Source organism: Geotrypetes seraphini, chromosome 9 (genome assembly GCF_902459505.1).
Source record: "Geotrypetes seraphini chromosome 9, aGeoSer1.1, whole genome shotgun sequence".
NCBI lineage: Eukaryota > Metazoa > Chordata > Amphibia > Gymnophiona > Dermophiidae > Geotrypetes > Geotrypetes seraphini.
The window spans coordinates 34,522,058-34,545,868 of NC_047092.1; the positions used below are offsets into that span (position 1 = coordinate 34,522,058).

The window sequence follows — 23,811 nt, forward strand, 5'->3', positions numbered from 1 at the left end:
TCAAATCCTACACTGCTCCTTGTGACCCTGGGCAAGTCATGCAATCCTTTATTGCCCCAGGTAATTAGATAGATTGTGAGCCACTGGGACAGAGAGGGAAAAATGCTGAGTGTAAACTGCTTAGGTAATTTGATAGACAGTATATGAATATCTAAAAATAAAAATAAGGAAAAAAAAATAAGGTGTCCATTTTGACACAGAGATAAGCTGAGTGTTTCTTCCAGAGGCACAAAGACTGAAACTTTGGAACCAAATCTGAGCTCTCCTGGCACAGCATTCTCTGTTGGCCTGGGATTATCTTCAGGTTCTGGGCTCGATGGTGGCTATGATAGAGCTGGTTCCATGGGTGAGAGCGCATATGCACCCCCTTCTTTCTTGCTGGTCTCTGCAGAAGAACCCCCTGCACCTCCAACTGCCCGGGATAACAGTGGCCTACTAAAGCATGGCATGGTGGCTGTGTCCTCAGTCATTGGCTTTGGGGACACCTCTTCTGCTCAACTCTTAGACTGCGCTGACAACGGATGCCAGCCTATTGGGCTGGGGTGCACACTGGAAAGACTACACAGTTCAGGGGCAGTGGTCTCCATCACTGCGCCATTGGTTCATAAACAGGCTGGAACTCCAAGCCATCCAATTAGCACTGAACTGGTTTCATCCCTAGTTGTCGAACAAGGCAGTCAGAGTGTTCTCAGATTATGCCACAGTGATAGCTTACATAACAAGCAAGGAGGCACCAGGACTGCCGAGCTCCAGAAGGAGGTGCAAATCCTCTTCTGGTGGGTGGAAGCTCCTCTTCTGGCCATCTTTGTGGTCCATGTCACCGGAGTGCAAAACGTACAGGCAGACTTTCTCTGCAGATAGAGTCTGGATCCAGGAGAATAGTCTCTCTTGCCTCAAGCATTTCAGACCATTTTTGACCATTGAAGCAGCCCTATGTTTGACCTCATGGTGACAGCGAGGAACAAGAAAGCAATATGATTCTTCAGTTGCAGGTATGAGCGTGGTAGTGCCAGAACTGATACCATGTTGCATCCTTGGCCGGTGGACAAGCTTCTGTATGTGTTTCCTTCCTGGCCCGTGGTGGGAAGAGTCCTGAGACAAGTGGTCAGGCATAAGGGATATGTCATCCTGGTGGCTCTGAATGGCCCTGGCACCCATGGTCTGCAGGTTTATTATTTATTATTTTTAAAATTTCTATACTGTCTAAATCCTAGGCGGTTTACAATATATCCACATACATAATACTTGAAAGCAATACAAAAGAGAGACAAAACATCAGAATTTAAATTCACAGTTAGTCTTCGATCAGGACAAGTCAGAACCTATAAAAATGCATTGACGAACAATTGTGTTTTGAGGAATTTTCTGAAAGTTCTTCTGTGAGCACATTTCCTTAACTGCGAATTCCATAATTTCACCCCAGCACAACATTGCTCTAGTTTCAACATATTTCGGATTATCTTTGGCCTTTAACAGAACAGAATTTTAGAGTGCAACAATCTTTTGGGCTGATAAATGGTCATCTTACTCTTGAAAAACTCTGGAATCATAAAATTGATGACAGATCATTACATTCTTATATTGTACTCTAAATGCCACTGGCAACCATTGCAGTTGTTGAAGTCAAGGTGTAATGTGAGCATATTTTGATGCTTCTGTAATCAATCTGGTTGCAGCATTTTGTCTTCAGATTGATTCCCCTCTGAGGCTTCAATTGCTTCTGGGACTTCTGTCTCAAGGTCCTATCATCCTGCTAGATGCGGAGCACTTTGGTCTCATGGCATGGCTTTTGAGCCCTCAGCTTTTAACCGGAGGGGCTATTCAGATCTGCTGGTGTGTACTCTTCTGAAAACCATGAAGCCTGCCACATTTGCAGTGTATGCCAAGGCCTGGAATGCCTTCCAACATTGATGCCATAAGGATAAGCTGGACCCGGACAAGGCCTCTGTATCAACAGTTCTGTCCTTCCTGCAAGACACCACCGTCATGGACCTAACTATCAAGATGTTTTTTTTTGGTTGCTATTACCTCAGCAAGGAGCTGAAAATGAGCCAAGAGAAAACTCCAAGAGGAACGGTCTACAGCTCCTGTGTGTTTTAGGTAACACAAGGACACCATCTTGTCATTACCTTGTTCTACTAGAACAACTGGTGATTGATCTCCTTGCAAAACCACAACAATTCTACGGAGACTCTGCACAAGATGCATATAAGTTGACAGACAAATTGCAGAATAAATGATAAGCCAATGGAAATTTAAGGTCATCATCATCATTACCGCCTTGTAGGGACTCGCACCTATGTATCACAGAGGCAGGCATTTCTTTGTGGACCATCTCTTCTTTCTTGTCAAAGATGGTTTTGGCATTCCACATCAACCAGGAAGTTTACCTTCCTGCTTTTCAGCCCTCCGGTTCTTGAAGGTGCTAGATATCTGGAGGGCTGTCTTACTTTACCTGGAGGTTACAAATTACTTTCATATTTCTGGCCATTCTTCATTTTGACTAATCCAGCTATGAAGGGGAGGCCAGCTTCTAAAGCTACCATTTCAAGATGGATCAGGTCAGCTATTTTGTCCTTCTACATTGTCTGTGGAAAGTACCCTACTTTTATTCTTCAAGTGCATTTGACAAGAGATATTGCCTCTTGGGCTGAAGCCAGGACAATTCCGCCAGATGAGATTTGTCAGGTGGCAACTTGGTTGTCCCTTCACACTTTCACCATATTTTATAGGGTGAATGTAGCAGCTCAAAAAAACTCCTCCTTTGGAGCCTAAGTTTTGAGGGTAGATTTATCTCTCCTATCCGGGGTATCGGGGACTGTTTGGGTATGTCCCTTGGTTCAGCATACCATCCCTATTGCACAAAAAAGAAGAGATTAGGTTCTTACCTTGTTAATATCTTTTCCAGTAGAACCCCCGGCCCATCTATATCAATGCATTTGTCTGGACTGGCTGCCTAAATCTGCTTCTCTGAACTTTCTGCCAGTTGTGGTAAATTTAAAGGCTTTGTATATTGTATGTATATAGATCCCTGAGGGTTCTCCCTGGGTTTCACAGTTTCTTATAGCTTACTGTTAATAAAGCTTGTTTTTAGTCCTTTGCCTCTCCATGGCATGTTTGTAAGTTGTGTGTTTTTTATATGAGCAGATCAAAGTCTTGCTGTGGGGAGGGTCTTCTCCCCGTTCTCCTTCTCCTGTTCTCTCTTTTAGGGCTGTTGCCAGATGTGAGACTAAATGACTGGGGGCAGCAGAGAGCAGGGAGATGCTGTAATCAGTATCTCCTGCAATGGATTCGCAGGATCAAGAGCAAGACCCTTGGTTCAGCATACCATCTCTATCGATTAGAAAAGATATTACCAAGGTAATAACCTAATCTCTTTTTACTTTCCTACCATTCAAAGGCTTTCAACCTTAGTTTAAGGGTTGATTTAAATATGTCTTTGCCATCTATTGATTTTACCGAAGGCTCAGGTAGATGCATTAAATAGACTCTTTATAGTTGAGAATGCTAGAGGCCATGATGGTGGAGGAGCAATGTGACAAATGTCTTTAGCAAAGTATGGGAAATCTGAAGATATACAGTATGAAATTAGTTTCATTTTTCATTACAGGTCAATCCAAATCTACATGCATGGGCTTGTGATTCTCTGATTCCTAAGGAATGGAGGACCATAAGTGTGTGCATGCATTAGGGATAATATCAGGCTGGGACCAGCTTGTACAGAAAAATGAAATGGAACTAGTTAGTCAATAAGAACATAAGAACATAAGCAATGCCTCTGCTGGGTCAGACCTGAAGTCCATCGTGCCCAGCAGTCCGCTCATGCAGCAGCCCAACAGGTTCAGGACCTGTGCAGTAATCCTCTATCTATACCACTCTATCCCCTTTTCCAACAGGAAATTGTCCAATCCTTTCTTCTGCCCTATTATGCCCTCTGGAAGTGCATTCCAGGTGTCCACCACACATTGAGTGAAGAAAAACTTCCTAGCATTCGTTTTGAATCTGTCCCCTTTCAACTTTTCTGAATGCCCTCTTGTTCTTTTATTTTCCAAAAGTTTGAAGAATCTGTCCCTCTCTACTCTCTCTATGCCCTTCATGATCTTGTAAGTCTCTATCATATCCCCTCTAAGTCTTCTCTTCTCCAGGGAAAAGAGACCCAGTTTCTTCAATCTCTCAGCGTATGAAAGGTTTTCCATACCTTTTATCAAATGTGTCGCTCTCCTCTGATCCCTCTTGAGTATCGCCATATCCTTCTTAAGGTACGGCAACCAATATTGGACGCAGCACTCCAGATGCGGACGCACCATCGCCCGAAACAACGGCAGGATAACTTCTTTCGTTCTGGTTGTAATACCCTTCTTGATTATATCTAGCATTCTATTCGCTCTCTTAGCAGCCGCTGCGCACTGTGCCATCGGCTTAATTGTCATGTCTACCATTACCCCCAAGTCCCTTTCTTGGGTACTCTCATTCAATAACATCCCTCCCATTGTATAGCTGTACCTCAGGTTTCTGCTTTCCACATGTAGTACTTTACATTTCTCAACGTTGAACTTCATGTGCCATCTCGTTGCCCATTTCCCCAGTTTGTTCAAGTCCCTTTGTAATTCTTTGCAGTCCTCTTTAGTCCGAGCTCTACTAAATAGTTTGGTGTCGTCCGCAAATTTTATTATCTCGCACTTCGTCCCTGTGTCTAGATCATTTATAAATATATTAAATAGCAGCAGCCCGAGCACCGAGCCCTGCGGAACACCACTCGTGACCTTCCTCCAGTCTGGGTAGTGGCCCTTCACTCCTACCCTCTGTTTCCTACCCGCCAACCAATTCCTGATCCATCTATGTACGTCTCCTTCCACCCCATGGTTCTTCAGTTACCGAAGTAGGCGTTCATGGGGTACCTTGTCAAAGGCCTTTTGGAAATCTAGATATATGATGTCTATGGGGTCTCCTCTGTCCATCCGTCTGTTAACTCCTTCGAAGAAGTGCAATAAGTTCATTAGGCACGATCTCCCCTTGCAGAATCCATGTTGGCTGGTTATCCGAAGTTTGTTTCTTTCAAAATGTTCATCGATGTTGTCTTTTATCAGTGCTTCCGCCATTTTCCCTGGAACCGAGGTCAGACTCACTGGTCTGTAGTTTCCCGGGTTACCTCTTGATCCCTTTTTAAAGATGGGCATAACATTGGCTATCTTCCAATCCTCTGGGATCTCGCCTGTTTTCAGGGATAGATTGCAAATTTGCTGAAGTAGTTCCGCTATTTCCTCCTTTAGTTCCTTCAGAACCTTTGGGTGGATTCCTTCTGGACCCGGGGATTTATCAGTTTTTAATTTTTCTATCTGCCTGCATACGTCCTCAAGGCTCACTTCCATGGATGTTAATTTTTCTGCTTGATCTCCATTGAAGATTTGCTCAGGTTCCAGTATGTTGGATGTGTCTTCATTTGTAAATACAGATGAGAAGAACATGTTAAGTCTTTTGCCACTTCTTTCTCCTCCTTCACCACTCCGTCATACAGTGGTCCCACCTCCTCCCTAGCCGGCTGCTTCCCTTTAACATATCTAAAGAATGGTTTGAAATTTCGTGCTTCCCTGGCTAGCCTCTCTTCATACTCTCTTTTGGCTTTTCAAACCACATGGTGACATTCTTTTTGATACTTCCTGTGCTCTTTCCAGTTCTCCTCAGTTTTGTCCTTTTTCCATTTTCTGAATGAATTTTTCTTATTGCCTATCACTTCCTTCACTACTTTAGTTATCCACGCCGGGTCTTTTGTTCGACTCTTTTTGCACCCCTTTCTGAATCTGGGGATATGCAGATTGCGCCTCGCTCACCGTGTCCTTGAAAAAAGACCATGCATGTTCTACCATCTGCCATTTCTTGGAAGTGTTCCTTAGTTTCTTCCTTACCATTTCCCTCATTGCTTCATAGTTTCCTTTCTTGAAGTTGAAAGTAGTCGCTATGGTTCTCTTTCCTTTCAGTATCCTTACCTCAACCTTGAACTTGATCATATTATGATCGCTGTTTCCCAACAGTCCCACTACTTTCACTTCCTTTGCAGGTCCCCTTAACCCATTTAGGATTAGATCCAGAGTGGCATATCCTCTCGTCAGTTCTCTAACAAGCTGCTCCATGAAGCAATCTTGTGTAGCCTCCAGGAATTCTGTCTCCCTAGCGCATTTTGATCTTCCAAGACTCCAGTCTATCCCGGGGTAGTTGAAGTCTCCCATAATAACCGTGTTACCTCTTTTGCATTCTCGCTTCATCTCGGCTTCCATTTCTTCATCGATATCTCCGGTTTGCTCGGGTGGACGATAGTAGAAGCCCATCTTTATTTCAGGCCCTTTCCTTCCAGGTATTTTAACCCATAGCAATTCCAGATTGATGATCGTCTCTGCTGTGTCCACTCTTGTCAATTGTATGCTTTCTTTTATGTATAGGCTATTCCACCTCCATTCTGTCCTGACCTGTCCTGGCGATAGAGCTTGTACCCTGGCAGTGCTATATCCCATTTGTTTTCTTCATTCCACCATGTTTCAGAGACTCCAAAGATGTCTATATCCTCTGAATTGGCCATGGCTTCTAATTCCCCCATTTTGTTTCTTAGGCTCCTTGCATTGGTATATATGCAATTTAGATCCTGGTATTTTCTTGTCTTCATTTCCTTTCCCTGTGCTTTGATCTTTAATTTCTTCTCCTGTGCTGTAACCCTTGTAACCTCCTCTTCTGGGTTAGTCAACTCCTGTAATTTGCCCGTTGTTTCTTCCCAGCCTTTTTCCCCCCTTAGTATCTTCACGGGATACCTTCTTCTGAATCGTCGACACTTTATCTACTGTTGGCTTTCCCCTTCTTCTTAGTTTAAAGCCTGTTCTATTCCTCTCCTGATGTTGTTTGCTAGAAGTCTAGTTCCCGCCATGCTCAGGTGTAGTCCATCTCTCCTGTAGAGCTTGCTCTTGCCACAGAAAGTTGTCTAGTTCCTCACGAAGTGAAACCCCTCTTCCTCACACCATCTCCTCATCCATGCATTTATTTGATTGTAGTTCCTCCTGCCTTTTCACATCTGCCCTCGGTACCGATAGGATCTCTGAGAACTCATCTTCAGCTTCCTTCCCAGAATCTTGAACTGTTCTATCAGCGTGCTTCTTCTATAGTCTCTCCTGCTGACATCATTTGTCCCGATGTGGATCATTACTGTAGTCTTTTCCATCTCCGCTCCTTCCAGGATCCTTCCAATTTTGTCCACGATGTCCTTGGTTCGTGCTCCTGGGAGGCAGGTGACTAGTCGATCCTCTCTCCCTCCTGCTATGTGGCTGTCCACATGCCTCAGGATTGAGTCTCCCACTAGGATTGCTGATTTTCCTTTCTTCAATTTTCGCTTCAGTCTCAGGTCAATGTCCTTGGAGTGTTTTTCTGCTTCTTCTTCTATGTCCTCGGTGTGCTTCGCTGTTTCTTCTTCTGGGCATCGACTAGCCATTTTCTCCCCCTTGTGCGGTGTTCCTCTGTGGGCGTCTTCTTTGAGGTCATCTGTTTCTTGTTCTCCCTTCCATGTTGGTGTTGGTGTATCTTAGATCAGATTGGATTGACAGGACCTTCCCTTTGTTGATGGGGATCTCTTAGATACTCCTCGGACAGGATCGTGTCCAATTGACATTTGATTAGAGTTTCCATTAGTTTGCTCACTATCGATGTGAGACTCACCAGTCTGTAGTTCGCAGTCTCCGTCTTGCATCCCTTTTTGTGGAGCGGGATGACGTTAGCCATTTTCCAGTCCAATGGGACTCTTCCCTTACTTAGGGAAAGATTGAAGAGTGCGGATAACAGTTCCGCCAGGACATCACTCAACTCCCTGAGCACCCTGGGGTGTAGTTTGTCTGGTCCCAGAGCTTTGTTCACCTTGAGTCTTGATAGCTGATAGTAGACACTGGGCATAAAATCGAAATTTTGAAATGGGTCTTCCGTGCTTTCCCTTGTCTGCAGCTGAGGGCCAGATCCCGACGCCTCACAAGTGAAGACTGAGCAGAAGTATTCATTTAAGATTTTGGCTTTATCGGGTCCGATTCTATATAGTTCCCGTCAGGTTTCTTAAGGCGTACTATCCCATCTGTATTTCTGTTTCTGTCACTAATATACCTGAAGAAGGATTTATCGCCCTTTTTGATGTTGTTCGCTAGATTCTCTTCCATTTGAAATTTGGCCTCTCTGACTGCTGTTTTGACCGCTTTTGACTTGGCCAGATCGTCTTCCCTAGATTCCTGCTTTACTGATTGTTTGTAGGAGATGAATGCTCTTTGCTAGCGGTTAACTTTTACCAGCAGGCAGCAAGGCAGAGGGGGAGAAGAGCTGTGCGAGGCGCTGGGAGAGGGAAGAAGCGCCCGCACAAGCAGAGAGACTTCGGGGCAGCGGCGAGTTAGCTCCGCCCACCCCACCGCATCAGTAGCGTGCGACCGGGCTCCTCCATAAAAGGAGGCGAGCCATCGGGCGCCGCTACTGCTAGCGGTTAACTTTTACCAGCAGGCAGCAAGGCAGAGGGGGAGAAGAGCTGTGCGAGGCGCTGGGAGAGGGAAGAAGCGCCCGCACAAGCAGAGAGACTTCGGGGCAGCGGCGAGTTAGCTCCGCCCACCCCACCGCATCAGTAGCGTGCGACCGGGCTCCTCCATAAAAGGAGGCGAGCCAACGGCGCACAGCCGTTCGGCGCGCGGCGAAGGCGAGCGGCAAAGGCGCTCGCCTTAGCGAGAGCGCCTTTGCGAAGGGCCTCAAGAGGGGCCTCTAAACATAGCCCTACCACTTTGAACCAGATACACTCCACTCTTCCCACACAAAAACAGATACTCCCCTTCATCACACGCAAACAAGCACACAGGCAAACACACTCTTTCCTTGACTCACATTTGTTTTCTCTTTTCTTTTCCTTGTAGAAATGGCAGGGAGAACAAGGAGCGCCAAGACTACTATCAAGCTCAACAATCCAGCATCTGAAGACACCCGGGGGATGGCCAAGGACTCCACACAGAAGGCAGAGAGTGCCACTGAGCAGGGAACAGATGTCTCAGTGCTGACCGAGGTCACCCCCCTCCCACGGTATGCCTCGATCTCTACGCAGACAGACGAGATGGAACAGGTAGAAGCGGACGAGGACGTTATGCAGGAACTGCGGAGCCTCAGGGAGGAGGTGAAACGCCTGAGGTGCATCAGGGAGGATGAGGCCTTCATCGACGAAGCCATCCAGGAATTGTCTCACATCGCAGAACGAAGCCTCGACAAGACCATCCTTGGCACTCCCAAACCTACAACTCTAAACTCAACGATCGGAATACAGGAAATGATTGGAGATGCCGGTCCCTGGCAGCTGGTAACCTCTTCTACTGGCAAGCAAAGAAATCCCCCCCCCATTCTCACCTTCTTCTTCTTTTTCTCTCAAACAGGGCAGTTCAACACCAACGCCACAACTTTCCCTGAAAAACAGATTTCACGTCCTTCAAGAAGGAACTGACGAGGATGAAGCAGAGGAGGATTCCGAACACAGAACACCGGCTGCAATTCTCGCTGCTCGATCCACCCCCCCTCGGAAGGAGCGTAGAGTGGTGGTCATCGGAGACTCCATGCTAAGAGGCACCGAAGGACCAATTTGCAGACCAGATTTGCAGTCGAAGGAGGTCTGCTGTCTCCCTGGAGCCAGGATCCGCGACATCACCACCAGTATAGACAAACTTCTAAAACCTACTGACCATTTCCCTATGTTTCTCATTCATGTAGGTACCAACGATACTGCCAGAAGCACATCAGACAGCATCCCTAAAGACTTCGAGGCCCTGGGAAGGAAGCTAAAGCAGACAGGAGCACAGGTGGTCTTCTCATCAATCCTCCCGGTAAGAGACAAAGGCAGAGACAGAGAGGAGCGCATCCATAGGACCAACGAGTGGCTTCGCGAATGGTGTTTAGAGACGAACTTTGGATTCCTTGACCACGGAGCAGCGCTACAAGGACTACAGGGACCTGATGGACTTCACCTAACAAAGAGAGGCAAGAAAGTTTTTGGACATCGACTAGCACATCTACTTCGGAAGGCTTTAAACTAGGTAAGTTGGGGGAGGGTTCACACATACATACCAGAGCAGTAAGGATCCATCCTGGAGAAGCAAGTAAAACCCACACTTCCGAGCCTAAGGTAAGTACCCATAGTATACACACTTCTGAGCCTAAAGCAAGTACACTAACGGGGATAGGCATATCATCACAAATTTGGAGAGCAATGTATGTTAATGCACACAGCTTGGGCAACAAAATCCTGGAACTAGAAACAGAAATAAGGAATGCAGACCTTGACATAGTAGCGATATCCGAGACCTGGTTCACAGACTCGCATGGGTGGGATATGGTTATACCAGGCTACAATCTACTTCGTCGGGACAGAGAAAGCAAATTAGGAGGGGGGGTAGCACTATACACTAAGGATAATATCAAAACTACCAGGATCACAGAGGTTAGATACACAGGGGAATCACTTTGGGTAAACCTGACCAGAGGGAACGAAAAATGCCTTTACCTTGGTGTGGTATACAGGCCTCCGAGACAAAAGGAAGACAAAGACAAAGAATTGATTGAGGACATAGAGAACATCACTTTGCGTGGTGACACAGTACTGTTAGGCGACTTCAACATGCCAGATGCAGACTGGAACACCCTCTCAGCAACTACGAGCGGTAGCAAAAGAATAATAACCTCCATTAAGGGTGCACAACTAAAACAAATGGTATTAGAGCCCACCAGGGAAAAAGCAATACTGGACCTGGTACTCACAAATGGAGACAGTGTCTCGGAAGTATCAGTGGGAGACACGCTGGCCTCCAGTGACCACAACATGGTATGGCTCAACCTCAGGAAAGGCTTCTCTAAATCAAACACAGCAACGAGGGTCCTCAACTTTAGGGAGGCAGATTTCGACCACATGAGAGACTTTGTCCATCAAAAGCTGCAAAACCATGCAGAAACTGACAATCCGGAAACTATGTGGTCAAACCTAAAATCCATCCTGAACGAAGCATCTAGCCGCTACGTAAAAACAGTAAGCAAACGCCGGAGAAACAAAAAACCACAATGGTTCAACAAGGAAATTTCGGACCTCATTAAAATGAAAAAAGAAACATTTATTACCTACAAACATCTGGGGAAAAGGGAGGCAAAAGAAGACTATCTGGCCAGATCTAAGGCTGTCAAAAAGGCAGTCAGGGAAGCCAAACTTCAAACAGAGGAAGATCTAGCACGGAACATTAAAAAAGGGGACAAATCCTTCTTCAGGTACATTAGCGACAGGAAGAGAAACAAAAATGGAATAGAACGCCTTAGGAAATCAGATGGAAACTACGCAGAATCTGATACTACCAAAGCAGAACTGCTAAACGAATACTTCTGCTCAGTATTCACCTGTGAAGCACCGGGAGATGGTCCGCAACTACAAATAAGAAACAGCCAAAATGACCTGTTTCGTGATTACGAGTTTACACCTAGTAATGTCTACCACGAACTTTCAAGACTCAAAGTAGACAAAGCTATGGGGCCAGACAATCTACACCCCAGAGTACTCAGAGAGCTGAGTGAAGTTCTGGCTGAACCACTATCTGTACTCTTCAATCTTTCCATGCGCACGGGAGTAGTACCCCTAGACTGGAAAACAGCTAACGTAATTCCACTCCACAAAAAGGGCTGCAGAACGGAGACAGGAAATTACAGACCGGTGAGTCTTACATCCATAGTGTGCAAACTCATGGAAACACTGATCAAACAGGAACTTGACAAAATTCTAGATGAAGAAAATCTACGTGATCCACATCAACACGGATTCACCAGGGGAAGGTCCTGCCAATCTAATCTGATTGACTTCTTTGATTGGGTGACCAGTCATCTGGATGCCGGTGAGTCCCTTGACGTGATATACTTGGACTTCAGCAAAGCTTTTGATAGCGTTCCACACCGCAGGCTGTTGAACAAACTAAAATCGATGGGATTAGGGGATACATTCACAACATGGGTAAGGGATTGGCTAGATGGTAGGCTTCAAAGGGTGATGGTAAACGGTACCCCCTCCAAAACGTCAGCAGTGATGAGTGGAGTACCTCAGGGCTCCGTCTTAGGGCCGATTCTATTCAATTTATTCATAGGAGATTTGACCCAAGGACTTAGAGGAAAAGTATCACTGTTTGCCGACGATGCCAAACTATGCAACATAGTTGGCAAAAGCAGTGTGCCTGACTCTATGACGCAGGACCTAAGACAGCTTGAACAGTGGTCATCAACTTGGCAGCTGGGCTTCAATGCTAAAAAATGTAAAGTAATGCACCTAGGCAAAAAAAATCCACACAGAACTTACACACTAAATGGTGAAACCTTGTCCAGGACCACGGTGGAACGTGATTTAGGAGTGATCATTAGCGACGATATGAAGGCTGCCAATCAAGTAGAGAAGGCATCGTCCAAGGCAAGACAAATGATGGGCTGTATCCGTAGGGGTTTTGTCAGCAGAAAACCTGAAGTCATAATGCCGCTGTACAGATCCATGGTGAGACCTCATCTCGAGTATTGTGTTCAATTCTGGAGACCACACTACCGAAAAGATGTGTTGAGAATTGAGTCGGTTCAGCGAATGGCTACCAGGATGGTTTTGGGGCTCGGGGAACTCACGTATGAAGAAAGGTTAAAAAGACTGCGGATGTACTCACTGGAGGAGCGAAGAGAGAGAGGGGACATGATTGAGACCTTTAAGTATATTACTGGGCGTATAGAGGTGAAAGATGATATCTTCAGTCTTACAGGGCCCTCAGTAACCAGAGGACACTCACTGAAAATCAGGGGAGGGAAATTTCAGGGTGATGCGAGGAAGTACTTCTTCACTGAAAGGGTGGTAGATCATTGGAACGAGCAGCCTCAGAGGGTGATTGAGGCCAGCAGCGTGTTAGATTTCAAGAGAAAATGGGATATTCATGTGGGATCTCTAGGAGAGTAAGAATCAGGGAGTGGGTCATTGGTATGGGCAGACTCGATGGGCTATAGCCCTTTTCTGCCGTCAATTTCTATGTTTCTATGTTTCTATGTTTCTTCTTTTTTATGAGGTCTGAGATCTCTGCAGAGAACCACTGTGGTTTATTGTCTCTGCGAAAACCAATAAAACTCTGTGGAGTGACGATGTTCCCAAATGGACTTTATTTGAAAGTATCAAAGTTCCAAAGGTACACTAAAATCATCCACAAAAATAATTCCATCCACATAAAAGTAAATCATCCATATAAGAGCCTTAAAGGACCTAGTCTGCTAGGGATACAGGACCCAACACGGTCCGTGTTTCGACAAAAAGTCTTCTTCAGGGTCCATGGGGGTCCTATAAAGGTAAGTACGTGGGAAACAATGTTGTGGTCACTGAAGGCCAACGTGTCGCCTACCGAGACCTCTGTGACGCTTTCTCCGTTGGTAAGTATCAGGTCCAGTATTGCCTGATCCCTAGTGGGCTCCAGTACCATTTGCCTGAGTCTTGCTCCCTTTATAGAGGTTAATAGCCTTCTGCTGCTGCCGGTCGCAGAGGTAAGATTGTTCCAATTCACATCAGGCATATTGAAATCTCCTAATAATACTGTGTCCCCACAAAGAGTGATATTCTCTATGTCTTCGATTAATTCAATATCTAGGTCATCCTGTTGTCTTGGAGGTCTGTATATTATGCCAAGATACAGGCATTTGTCCTTCCCCCTGGCTAAATTCACCCAGAGGGATTCCCCGGTGTACCTGACATCAGCAATTCTGGTTCCTTTAATGTCTTCTTTAGTATAAAGAGTTACCCCTCCTCCCATTTTGCCCTCTCTATCCTGACGGAGTAAGTTGTAACCCGGTATGGCCATGTCCCATCCATGAGAGTCCGTGAGCCAGGTCTCGGATATCGCCACCACATCTAGGTCGGCGTTCCTTATTTACGTCTCTAGTTCCAGAATCTTGTTGCTCCATCTGTGGGCATTGACGTACATAGCCCTCCATACCTTATGTTTGTTATGTCCCTGTGGAAATATTCCTGCTTGAGCTAACTTGCCTCCTTCAGTACTGTTTGCAAGGTGTGTACCCTCCCTAGAACCAGAATTACAATATGTACATACCCTAGACTCGGAAATGTGTGTACTCACCTCAGATCTAGAATTGCAATGAGTACTTACCCCAGACTTGGAAATGCAATGTGTACTTACCTCAGAAATGGGTTGGCAGCTTACCTCACCAGGTTGGTTGTTTGTGCCAGTACCCTTCCCCAACTTACCTTGTTTAAAGCCCTATGTAGTAGGTGGGCTAGTCGGTGTCCAAAGACATTCTTACCTCTTCTGGTCAGGTGTAGTCCGTCTGGACCCTATAGTCCTTGCAATGCCTCTCCATGGTTCAGGAACCCGAAGTTCATCTCCTTGCACCATCCGTGCTGCCAGTCATTTGTTCTCTGGATACGATCTTCCCTGGCTCTTCCCTTGTCCCTAACTGGGAGGATCGAGGAGAAGACCACCTGCGCATCCATCCTCCTCAGCTTCTCACCCAGGGCTCCAAAGTCTACAGTCTGAAGTTCATCTTTCATCTGAAGTTCATTCTCTTCCACCCTCCTCCTGTAGGCATCCTCGATGAATTTCTTGAGTTCCCTGACTTCCTCCTCAATGTGTCTCTCATTCATGAAGTCTTCAGCTGTCCTGATTGGGTCCTCCATAGTGTAAAATCCTTCTAGCTCCTGTATCTTACTCTCTAGTCGCTTTACTTCCTTCTTCAAGCTTTTCAGCTCCAGACACCGAGCGCATACATATGACTGTCTCCCCAAGGGAAGGTAGTCATACATATGACAGTCTGTGCAGAACACTGGAAAGCTCATCTTCTGGTTTCCCTCTGCTTCCATTGTCGTTCACGTTTTTCCGGAGTACTCTCTTTTAGTTCACTGGTTCTTTTATACCTGTGTGAGTGTTTGTGTTCTTCTGTGTCTGCTGCTTGCTGATTCTTTACTTCTTTTGTGTGTTTTGCCCTGTATTCACTCCTAATGTATCACGTCTATCTAGTGTTGAGTATTGTTGTGTGTCCGTGTTGGCTGACGCTCCTACTTTAAGATAACAGTTAACAGCTTACGTGTGACCTGCAGATGTTACGTGTGTAAGTGCCCTCTGTGTCTGCTTTGTTTTGCTTATATGTTCTAATAGATTTTCTGCTGTGTTAGTTATTGGTTTTCTTACCTTGTCGCCCTTCCTTGATGTACTGACTCTGCCCTTCTTGAAGCCCTTTGCAAAGGTGCTCTCTCTAAGGCAAGCACCTTTGCCGCTCGCCTTTGCTGCGCGCTGAATGGCTGCGTGCCGTTGGCCCCTCCCCTTTTAAGGGGGAGCTTCTGTGGCTAACGTCAGGGATGGGCGGAGCTAACTCTCACCGATCCCCTTAGTCTCCTGTCTCTTCTCTCCCCTTCTCAGCTTCGGTTTGCCTCCCTTCCTTCTGTTTAGTCCTTCTAAATCCTCTCTCTCCTCTGCTTTCTCCTGATTGCCTGCTTGTCTTGCAATGTGCTCCGGAGGTTGGCCCCTCCCCTTTTAAGGGGGAGCTTCGGTGGCTGAAGTCAGGAGTGGGAGGAGCTAACTCTCGCCGATCCCCTTAGTCTCCTGCCTCTTCTCTCCCCTTCTCAGCTTCGGTTTGCCTCCCTTCCTTCCCACAAGGCTCCCCACTGTCCCTGATCCTATTTATTCTGTTTTGTCCTTCTAAATTCTCTCTCTCTCTCCTCTGCTTTCTCCTGCTTGCCTTGCAATGTGCTCCGGAGGTTGGCCCCTTCCCTTTTAAGGGGGAGCTTCGGTGGCTGATGTCAGGGGGGTGGAGCTAACTCGCGCCAATCCCCTTAGTCTCCTGCCTCTTCTCTCTCCTTCTCAGCTTCGGTTTGCCTCCCTTCCTTCTGTTTTGTCCTTCTAAATCCTCTGTCTCTCTCCTCTGCTTTCTTCTGCTTGCCTGCTTGTCCACAGTGAAGGGAGGGAGAAGTATAAAAAAGCAAACTTTGATATTTTCATGTAATGCTATTTTGCTAATACACAATTAAATAATTTAACCTCGTGCCAATAGTGACAATATAGTTAGGAAACTGTCCCCTTGTATGCTTCTATCAGTATCCTCTTTCCTTTTTTAGTTCTTTTGTTCTCTGTAGTCCCTGTCTTTAGCTTCATATCCTCTCCCTATACTGTGAATGTCTTTTTGTAACCCATTCTGAACTGTTAGGAGGACGGGATAGAAATCTAAATAAATAAATAAATAAAAACTTGAAAGCAGATCAGAAGTAACATGAACCCAGTTGCTTGCTGCGGTTCATAGACAACCCCGCGAAAGACAAAGGCGCGCGCCGACAACTGAGCGTAAGATGGAGGCGCGCCCCGAAGAAAATTACAGTTTTTAGGGGCTCCAACGGGGGTTTTTGTTGGGGAGCCCCCCCAGTTTACTTAATAGAGATCGCGCCGGCGTTGTGGGGGGTTTGGGGGTTGTAACCCTCCACATTTTACTGTAAACTTAACTTTTTCCCTAAAAACAGGGAAAAAGTGAAGTTTTCAGTAAAATATGGGGGTTACAACCCCCCACACCCCCCACAAGCGGCGCGATCTCTATTAAGTAAAGTGGGGGGTTCCCCCCACGCCCCCCCCATCTCAATTGTCTGCACGCGCCTTTGTCCCGGCGCGCTTTTGACCTGACACTGCTTGCTGCTTGCCTTTGGTTAACAATGTTTGAATTCTAAAAATAGAATGATAGAAAATATACATACATGTGAAGCAGCAACCCAGAGAATCATATTGTCTCGCATTCTGTATGAAAAAAACATAATCAGGAATGAATCAAACATGCTTTTTTATCATAATAAATTACTCCTTTATGTGTATTTTCTCTTTTTTAGTTTAGGATCATATTTCAGAAACATCTATATATGGAAATACAGTAACAACATTTACACATGCAAATAGTGATTTAAAAAGCTGCTATTTTGCCGGTGTAGATCCCCAGAAGTGTGATGGAGTACAGTTTGGGCAATCCCTCAAAATAGACATGTATTCTAAATTTTACAGTGAGAATACACATTTGAAATCATTTCTATATGAGCTTGTGCACCTGCCTTGATACATACTTAATGCCAATAAAAATAAAGATGCAAAAATCACATCAATCCACATCTTCCTTGATCCCTCACAATAAAGTATATCCCTATCCCAATTCTCAACAACAGGAAAAAGTCTCACTCACACATTCCTGATCCCACCCCTGGCACCCCAGTCAAGTTTTTGGCCACTATTCAGCACAGACAGTTCTAACCTCACTAATGAATGACATCTACAACCTCACTAATGAATGACATCTAACCTCACTAATGAATGACATCTACAACTATTAAGTAGAGGACAGAGATCCCTTTCTCCGCAATTCAACCTAAGCAGCGCTTTTGACTTAGTAGACCATGACATACTTCTTTCTTGCCTGGATGCTATTGCTCTTACCAAGTCTTCCACGATGATGAGCTCTTCCATCTGGACCACGCATTGCGGAGTCCCACAAGGCTCCCCACTGTCCCTGATCCTATTTAACATCACTGTAGATGCCTCTTTTTCTTTTTTTTTGAAAATATTTTTATTGAAGGATCAATGCATACGAGAAGATACAAAGTGTGACCAAACGAGAAAAACATCAAGTACAAAATTCAAGGGTTCATGTAAAGAACAGACAAAATAAACAAATCCCTAACCTATCATCTCCCATGCAGATCCAATTTTGAATGAAACCCTCCCCCCCAACCCCTCCCCCCCTGTACACCCCTGATCTCTAACCATCATTAAAAGGAACTCCAATAATCCAAATAGGTCCTAGATTTCCAGCTCGCAACCCCCCGGCGGTGCTGCCTCTCCCATCCAGCCATCAAAGACTTATTGGCCCGCCACTGTTGGACTGTTGGCCGCGTGGTGCCAATCCAGTAACGAAGAATTAGTTTCTTTGTGATTCCTAAGGCCACCAAAAGAAAGCGCCTCCCAGGTTCGCCAACACCCGCCTCCACCAGGGGACTTGTGACACCCAACAGCAACGTCTTGTAAGACCAATCTATTGTCAGTCCTATAACTTTCTCCAACTCCCGAAGCACAAAAATCCACAAGGGCCCTACATATGAGCATTCCAGAAAGTGATGTACCAAGGTGTCCCGACGAGTTGGACATCGGGGACAGCAGTCATCAGGCCACAACCCCATCTTTCGACCCTTACATCTCGTTAAATAAGATTGGTGTAGAATCTGCAGATGTACTTCCCGCAAACTCACATTAGGGGAGGCAGAGGCACATTCCTGAAAACACAGAACTAATTCATCAGCAGTGACCTGCTCTCCCAAAGCTAAAGTCCAATCCATTGCCATATCATCAAGAAATCTACTAGACCGTCTTTCCTTCCCCACTTTATACCACTCCGAGAGCGTATTAAATTCAGATGGGGCGGACAGAAACTGATGATCCAAGGAAGTGAAAGTGGGCAAGATATTCTCTGGTGATCGGAGCGCCAAACAATAACTACGCAGCTGCAGGTATGCAAACATAGACCCTGCAGTCCAACCCCAGCGGTCTTGACATGCCAAAAAAGAGGGAACCGAACCCGACCCCACCTCAACAACCTGTCCCACAAACCGGCACCCAGACGTCCGAACTGAGGCAAAAAAAGCATTTTCTTTTTAACAATCTTTTAATTGGTTTCTAATTGATACAACCTTGGAGTCATCTTTGATTCTGACCACTCATTTTCTTCACAATTCCAACAAACTGCTAAGGTCTATCTCTTCTGTCTCTACAACATCTCCAAGATTCACCCTTTCCTTTCTGAGCACACTACCCGGACCCTTGTCCACACTCTTGTAACCTCACGCTTAATTACTGCAATCTACTTCTAACTGGTCTCCTGCAGTGCAGCCTCTCCCCATTGCAATCTGTGCAAAACTCTGCTGCACAACTCATCTTCTACTAACCTCATTACACTCATGTCACACCTCTCCTTAAATCACTTCACCTGTTGCTCTATCTACCTTCTCATACAGTTCACGCTCCTATTGCTGACCTACAAGTGTATTCATTCTGCTGCTCCTCAATATCTCTCCTCTCTTTTCTCTCCTAATACATCTTCTAGAGAACTCCGTTCCTCAGATCAGCTGCTCTTAGGTGTACCCTTCTTCTCCACTACCAATTCTAGACTTTGTTCCTTTCATCTAGCTGCCCCCTATGCCTGGAATAAACCACCTGAGTTTGTCCACCACGCCCCTTCCCTTGTTTAAAAGCAGACTGAAAACCCACCTTTTTGATATAGCCTTCAATCCATAACCCTACTTCCCACTGCTCACCAACCTAGCTAGCAGATTAACCGTTCCCCTTAACTGTATCCATGACACCCTGCTTTTCTATAAGTGTCTGTTTAGATTGTAAGCTCCTTCAAACAGCCTGTCGAGGAGTGGTGCAGGGCTGGCCGGGACCACAAAAAGCTTGCTCTTGCATGCCGGCCCGATTGCACCGCTGGCTACTAGCTTTGCAATCAGCAGGAGGGATTCCTCCTGTCCCGGCCTACCACTAGGTGGTTTCAGTTAAGGGGAAGAGTTAATCTGCTGGCTGGGTTGGAGGGCAGAGGGGAGTACGGGACAATCAAGCCATTGTGATATCACTGATGAGGTTGACTCTTGTTGGTGGGAAGAGGGTACATGGAAGTAAGGTGGGACAGGGTATAGTGCCTGGCAGGGAGAAGGTTCAGAGCCTCAAAGGGAATTGGACTGAGTGCAGGGCAGGGAGGGAATGGGGCTGGGTGCAGAACTGGGCAGGGAGGGGGGTTGAGTACAGAACCTGGCAGGAGAAGGTGTGAGGGAGGGGACACTGGGTGCAGATCCTGGCATTGTTTGTGAGTTCAATATGTCTGTGAATGACATTGCTGAAGGGTTAGAAGAAAGGTTTGCCTTTTTGCGGATGATACTAAGATTTGTAACAGAGTGGACACCCCGGATGGAGTGGAAAACATGAAAAAGGATCTGCAAAAGTTAGAGGAATGGTCTAATATCTGGCAACTAAAATTCAATGCAAAAAAATGCAGAGTAATGCATTTGGGGATTAGTAATCGGAAGGAGCCATATGTGCTGGTTGGTGAGAGGCTGATATGCACAGATGGGAAGAGGGACCTTGGGTTGATAATGTCCGAAAATCTAAAGGCAAAGAAACAATGTGACAAGGCAGTGGCTGTTGCCAGAAGGATGCTGGACTGTATAAAGAGAGGCCTAACCAGTAGAAGAAAAAAAGGTGTTGGTGCCCCTGTATAGGTAATTGGTGAGGCCCCACTTGGAGTATTATGTTCAGTTTTGGAGACCATATCTGGCAAAGGACATAAGAAGACTTGAAGCGGTCCAGAGGAAGGCGATGAAAATTGTATGTATACCCTTGGGGAAAGGAGGGTCAGGGGAGATATGATTCAGACGTTCAAATACTTGAAAGGTATTAACGTAGAACAAAATCTTTTCCAGAAAAAGGAAAAGGGTAAAACCAGAGGGCATAATTTGAGGTTAAGGGGTCGTAGACTCAAGAGTAATGTAAGGAAATTCTTCTTTAAGGAGAGGGTGGTGGATGCCTGGTATGTGCTCCCAAGGGAGGTGGTGGAGAGGAAAACAGTGACAGAGTTCAAAAAAGCATGGATTGAACACAGAGGATCTCGAATCAGAAAATAATGGTATATATTGAAGAACTAAGGCCAGTACTGGATAGACTTGCACAGTCTGTGTTCATATATGGCCATTTGGTTGAGGATTGGCTGGGGAGGGCTTCGACGGCTGCGATGGTTTAGATGGGCTGAAGTGAGCTTTGATGGAACCTAAGCACAGTACCAGGCAGAGCTTTGGGTTCTGGCCCAGAAAGAGTTAAGAAGAAGGAAAATTTAAATTAAATCAGTAATTTAAAGAGAGGGTAAGGTTGGGCAGACCGGATCGACCATTCGGGTCTTTATCTGCCGTCATTTACTATGTGCCTATGTATACAAGAAAATACAAAATGATGCTGTGTCATTCTAGTAGGTACTCTTCCAAGTTATAGTGGTACCATCTAGAAAGCTATGGCAAATCCCTGCAAAGCTAGAAGTTGTGTGTCATGGCACAGCCATAGGTAGTGATAACAAATATGTGAAGTGTAAACAATGTGAAAACATGCTTTTGCCTTTTGTTTTCAAAACTTTCATAATTTACAATTCTTTCCATTAAGTGACACTACAGTATCAGATAAGCTCTATTTATTTACTTATCTCACATACTACCTTCCTGAACTTATACTGTTTGACACCCATCGCCAATAAAATGTAAAGTAAAACATATCAAATACAGTAGATTCTCTGTTAACCAGAACTCAAGCAACCAGAGATTAAAAAAAAAACAACAAAACCCCCCCCCCGTAATCTATCTATATATATAAAATCGGAGGTATGTATGTGTGTATGTATGTGTGTATGTGCCTGGTATGTGTGTATGTATGTGTATGTGCCGCGATCACGCAAAAACGGCTTGACCGATTTGAACGAAACTTGGTATGCAGATCCCTCACTACCTGGGATGATACGTTCTGGGGGTCTCAAGGCCCACCTGCACACGTGGGAGGAGCTACAAACATAAAATCAGATTTCACCCATTCATGTCAATGGAAAAAATGTAAAAAGCTGCCATTCTCACTGTAATTCAAAAACGGCTTGACCGATTTGAACGAAACTTGGTATGCAGATCCCTCACTACCTGGGGTGATATGTTCTGGGGGTCTCGCGGCCCACCTGCACACGTGGGCGGAGCTACAAACAGAAAATCAGATTTCACCCATTCATGTCAATGGAAAAAATGTAAAAAGCTGCCATTCTCACAGTAATTCAAAAACGGCTTGACCGATTTGAACGAAACTTGGTATGCAGATCCCTCACTACCTGGGGTGATTTGTTCTGGGGATCTCGTGGCCCACCTGCACACGTGGGCGGAGCTACAAACAGAAAATCAGATTTCATCCATTCATGTCAATGGAAAAAATGTAAAAAGCTGCCATTCTCACTGTAATTCAAAAACGGCTTGACCGATTTGAACGAAACTTGGTATGCAGATCCCTCACTACCTGGGGTGATTTGTTCTGGGGATCTCGTGGCCCACCTGCACACGTGGGCGGAGCTACAAACAGAAAATCAGATTTCATCCATTCATGTCAATGGAAAAAATGTAAAAAGCTGCCATTCTCACTGTAATTCAAAAACGGCTTGACCGATTTGAACGAAACTTGGTATGCAGATCCCTCACTACCTGGGGTGATATGTTCTGGGGGTCTCGCGGCCCACCTGCACACGTGGGCGGAGCTACAAACAGAAAATCAGATTTCACCCATTCATGTCAATGGAAAAAATGTAAAAAGCTGCCATTCTCACAGTAATTCAAAAACGGCTTGACCGATTTGAACGAAACTTGGTATGCAGATCCCTCACTACCTGGGGTGATTTGTTCTGGGGATCTCGTGGCCCACCTGCACACGTGGGCGGAGCTACAAACAGAAAATCAGATTTCATCCATTCATGTCAATGGAAAAAATGTAAAAAGCTGCCATTCTCACAGTAATTCAAAAACGGCTTGACCGATTTGAACAAAACTTGGTATGCAGATCCCTCACTACCTGGCCTGATATGTTCTGGGGGTCTCGCGGCCCACCTGCACACGTGGGCAGAGCTACAAACAGAAAATCATATATCACCCATTCATGTCAATGGAATAAATGTAAAAAGCTGCCATTCTCACAGTAATTCAAAAACGGCTTGACCGATTTGAACGAAACTTGATATGCAGATCCCTCACTACCTGGGGTGATATGTTCTGGGGGTCTCTCGGCCCACAACTCTATGTTGCTTGCTCAAGGGTGGGTTCACCCAACAATTTATATGTTCTTGCTCCTGGAGGTGAAACTAAAAATGTTGTTTATAATCAAGTTTTGTGTTAGTTGTATTGTATTCAGTTTGTCAAATATTTCACATTATAATTTTAATATTGTACTTTTTATTAAGCTGTAAAAAAATAATTTAATTCACCACTATAAAGTATCTTTATTTGAATCCATTTACAGTGTTATTGCTATAATTAAATACCCGTGCAACGCCGGGGCATCAGCTAGTACTTTAAATAAAAATGAAAATAAAATCAATTTCTGGCAGAAATTTAAGGGAACATGTGACATGCCACACCTGAGTATGCCTACACTTTGCCTACCACATGTCCGGTAGTTAGTCTGGAACAGTTTATGGTATGGCATAGTATGGGGTATAGTATTAGTTAGGCCTATTTTTAATAATAACTCTCAAGCAACCAGAAACTACATTTATCCGGCATCTATCAATCCCCATGGGTGCTGGTTAACTGAGAGTCTACTGTAACATAATTAAAAATAATTATAAACTGATCCAACAAAAAATAAATTTACATGTACTCACCACTGGGCAGTTACACGTGTTGCTGCAATTTAAAACGGTTGTTTTCATGCCTCCAGCTGTGCAGGTGTAGTTAACACAATTATTGTTTGGATCACGAATTGTGCTACCAAGCTATAATGTTGATGAGAATTAAACATTTTTGTCAGAGGATATTTTGGTAACCAAGATCAAAACTGTGCATTAGATGGAAAGGGCCAGATTCTACAAATGGCATCTATATAAGCAGCTGCAAAAAAAAAAAAAACCAACCCTCACCATTCGTGTGTCAGTCACACTTATCTGCTGCTTCCAGAACTGCGGCTACCGTTAGATATAAACTAAACT

At 45.1% G+C, this 23,811-nt stretch overlaps 1 protein-coding gene across 1 annotated transcript in view; it reads right to left on the bottom strand.

Annotated features, from left to right (window-relative positions):
* The window catches only part of LOC117366892 (mucin-19-like), a 200,096-nt gene that overhangs the window by 10,373 nt on the left and 165,912 nt on the right, over positions 1–23,811 (bottom strand). The window contains exons 87-88 of the mRNA XM_033958868.1: positions 23,488–23,598; positions 16,769–16,808 (exon numbers count right to left, since the gene is read on the bottom strand). Of these exons, the coding sequence (XP_033814759.1) occupies positions 16,769–16,808; positions 23,488–23,598 (151 nt within the window). The remainder of the gene's footprint in view (positions 1–16,768; positions 16,809–23,487; positions 23,599–23,811) is intronic.